The sequence below is a fragment of the Limulus polyphemus genome, unplaced genomic scaffold (assembly GCF_000517525.1).
Source record: "Limulus polyphemus unplaced genomic scaffold, Limulus_polyphemus-2.1.2 Scaffold593, whole genome shotgun sequence".
Taxonomy (NCBI): domain Eukaryota; kingdom Metazoa; phylum Arthropoda; class Merostomata; order Xiphosura; family Limulidae; genus Limulus; species Limulus polyphemus.
The window spans coordinates 74,169-75,155 of NW_013666203.1; the positions used below are offsets into that span (position 1 = coordinate 74,169).

The following is a 987-nucleotide window of genomic DNA, read 5'->3' on the forward strand; positions in this document are numbered from 1 at the left end:
ATCTTGAAGAATCTATCTATATACTACCAAAACTTTGAGATTGTTTGTTTGTTTGCTTATTTTTTCAGTCAAAAAATCATTCACACTACCATTTGTGCTCTTTACAAAACTTCTTACTTCACTTTTTTGAAAAATGAAATGGTCTTTCCTTTTACTCCTGATCAATAATCAAATATATTTTCTTGAATTATGAATAACACGAATGGATTGAAATATTGAATTAAATTATATCAAAATAAACCTTCATTTTGGTGCAATATTGAAATTAGCTTGAATTCTTCATAACCTCTGAATAGTGGTTGACCCAGTGGATCATAGTGGTCTAGTGTTTACTAAAAGTTGCCAAATTTTGTGAAGAAACACTTACTACATTAAAAGTAATAGTGTGTACAGTTTATGGTTACATGGTGGTTGTAAGGTTGGCCAAAATGACTAAACCCATATAGAGAGGGATAGTTGCTCACCACTAATTTTGTGTGTAGCACAACTTTGGCATTTTTATGGAAAGTAAGTTATAGAATATTGTTTTATCTTGATACTCATATTAATACTAAGGAGAAGTGTTGTTTTACGTCATAAACTATCATTAAGTTGTAAAAATCTGTTGTTTTTGTTATATTTTAGCTTTTGGATAACTACTAGGGTTGGCAGAAAAATAAGTATTTTTTATTTTTATTTTATTTGTTTAGTATTTAGACTATCACTGGGTTCAGACAGCAACCATTAATGCTGAATGTTATGTTAATGTCCTGTCATGGAACCTAGAAGGTATGTATATATTTTCTACAGTTAAACTTATTGAACTTGTATAAAAATCAGCGTGTGTCATGTCATGCTTGATTTCTCGAAATAGGGGGAGTCATAAAAGCCAAAATGCATTTATCCAGGTAGAATAGTTCAATCACTTTCTGCCCATTATAATTTTAGCGATGGTGGTGTGTGAGAGAGGGGGGATGCCATGAGAAAACCTTAAGTGTAGTGAGTGTT

The 987-nt window shown here is 31.1% G+C and overlaps 1 protein-coding gene across 5 annotated transcripts in view; it reads left to right on the forward strand.

The window, feature by feature from the left end:
• LOC106459327 (dmX-like protein 2) overlaps positions 1–987 on the forward strand; it is a 173,702-nt gene that overhangs the window by 15,617 nt on the left and 157,098 nt on the right. For all 5 annotated transcript variants that reach the window (XM_022385793.1, XM_022385791.1, XM_022385796.1 and 2 more), the window contains exon 5: positions 690–768. In XM_022385793.1, the coding sequence (XP_022241501.1) occupies positions 690–768 (79 nt within the window). The remainder of the gene's footprint in view (positions 1–689; positions 769–987) is intronic.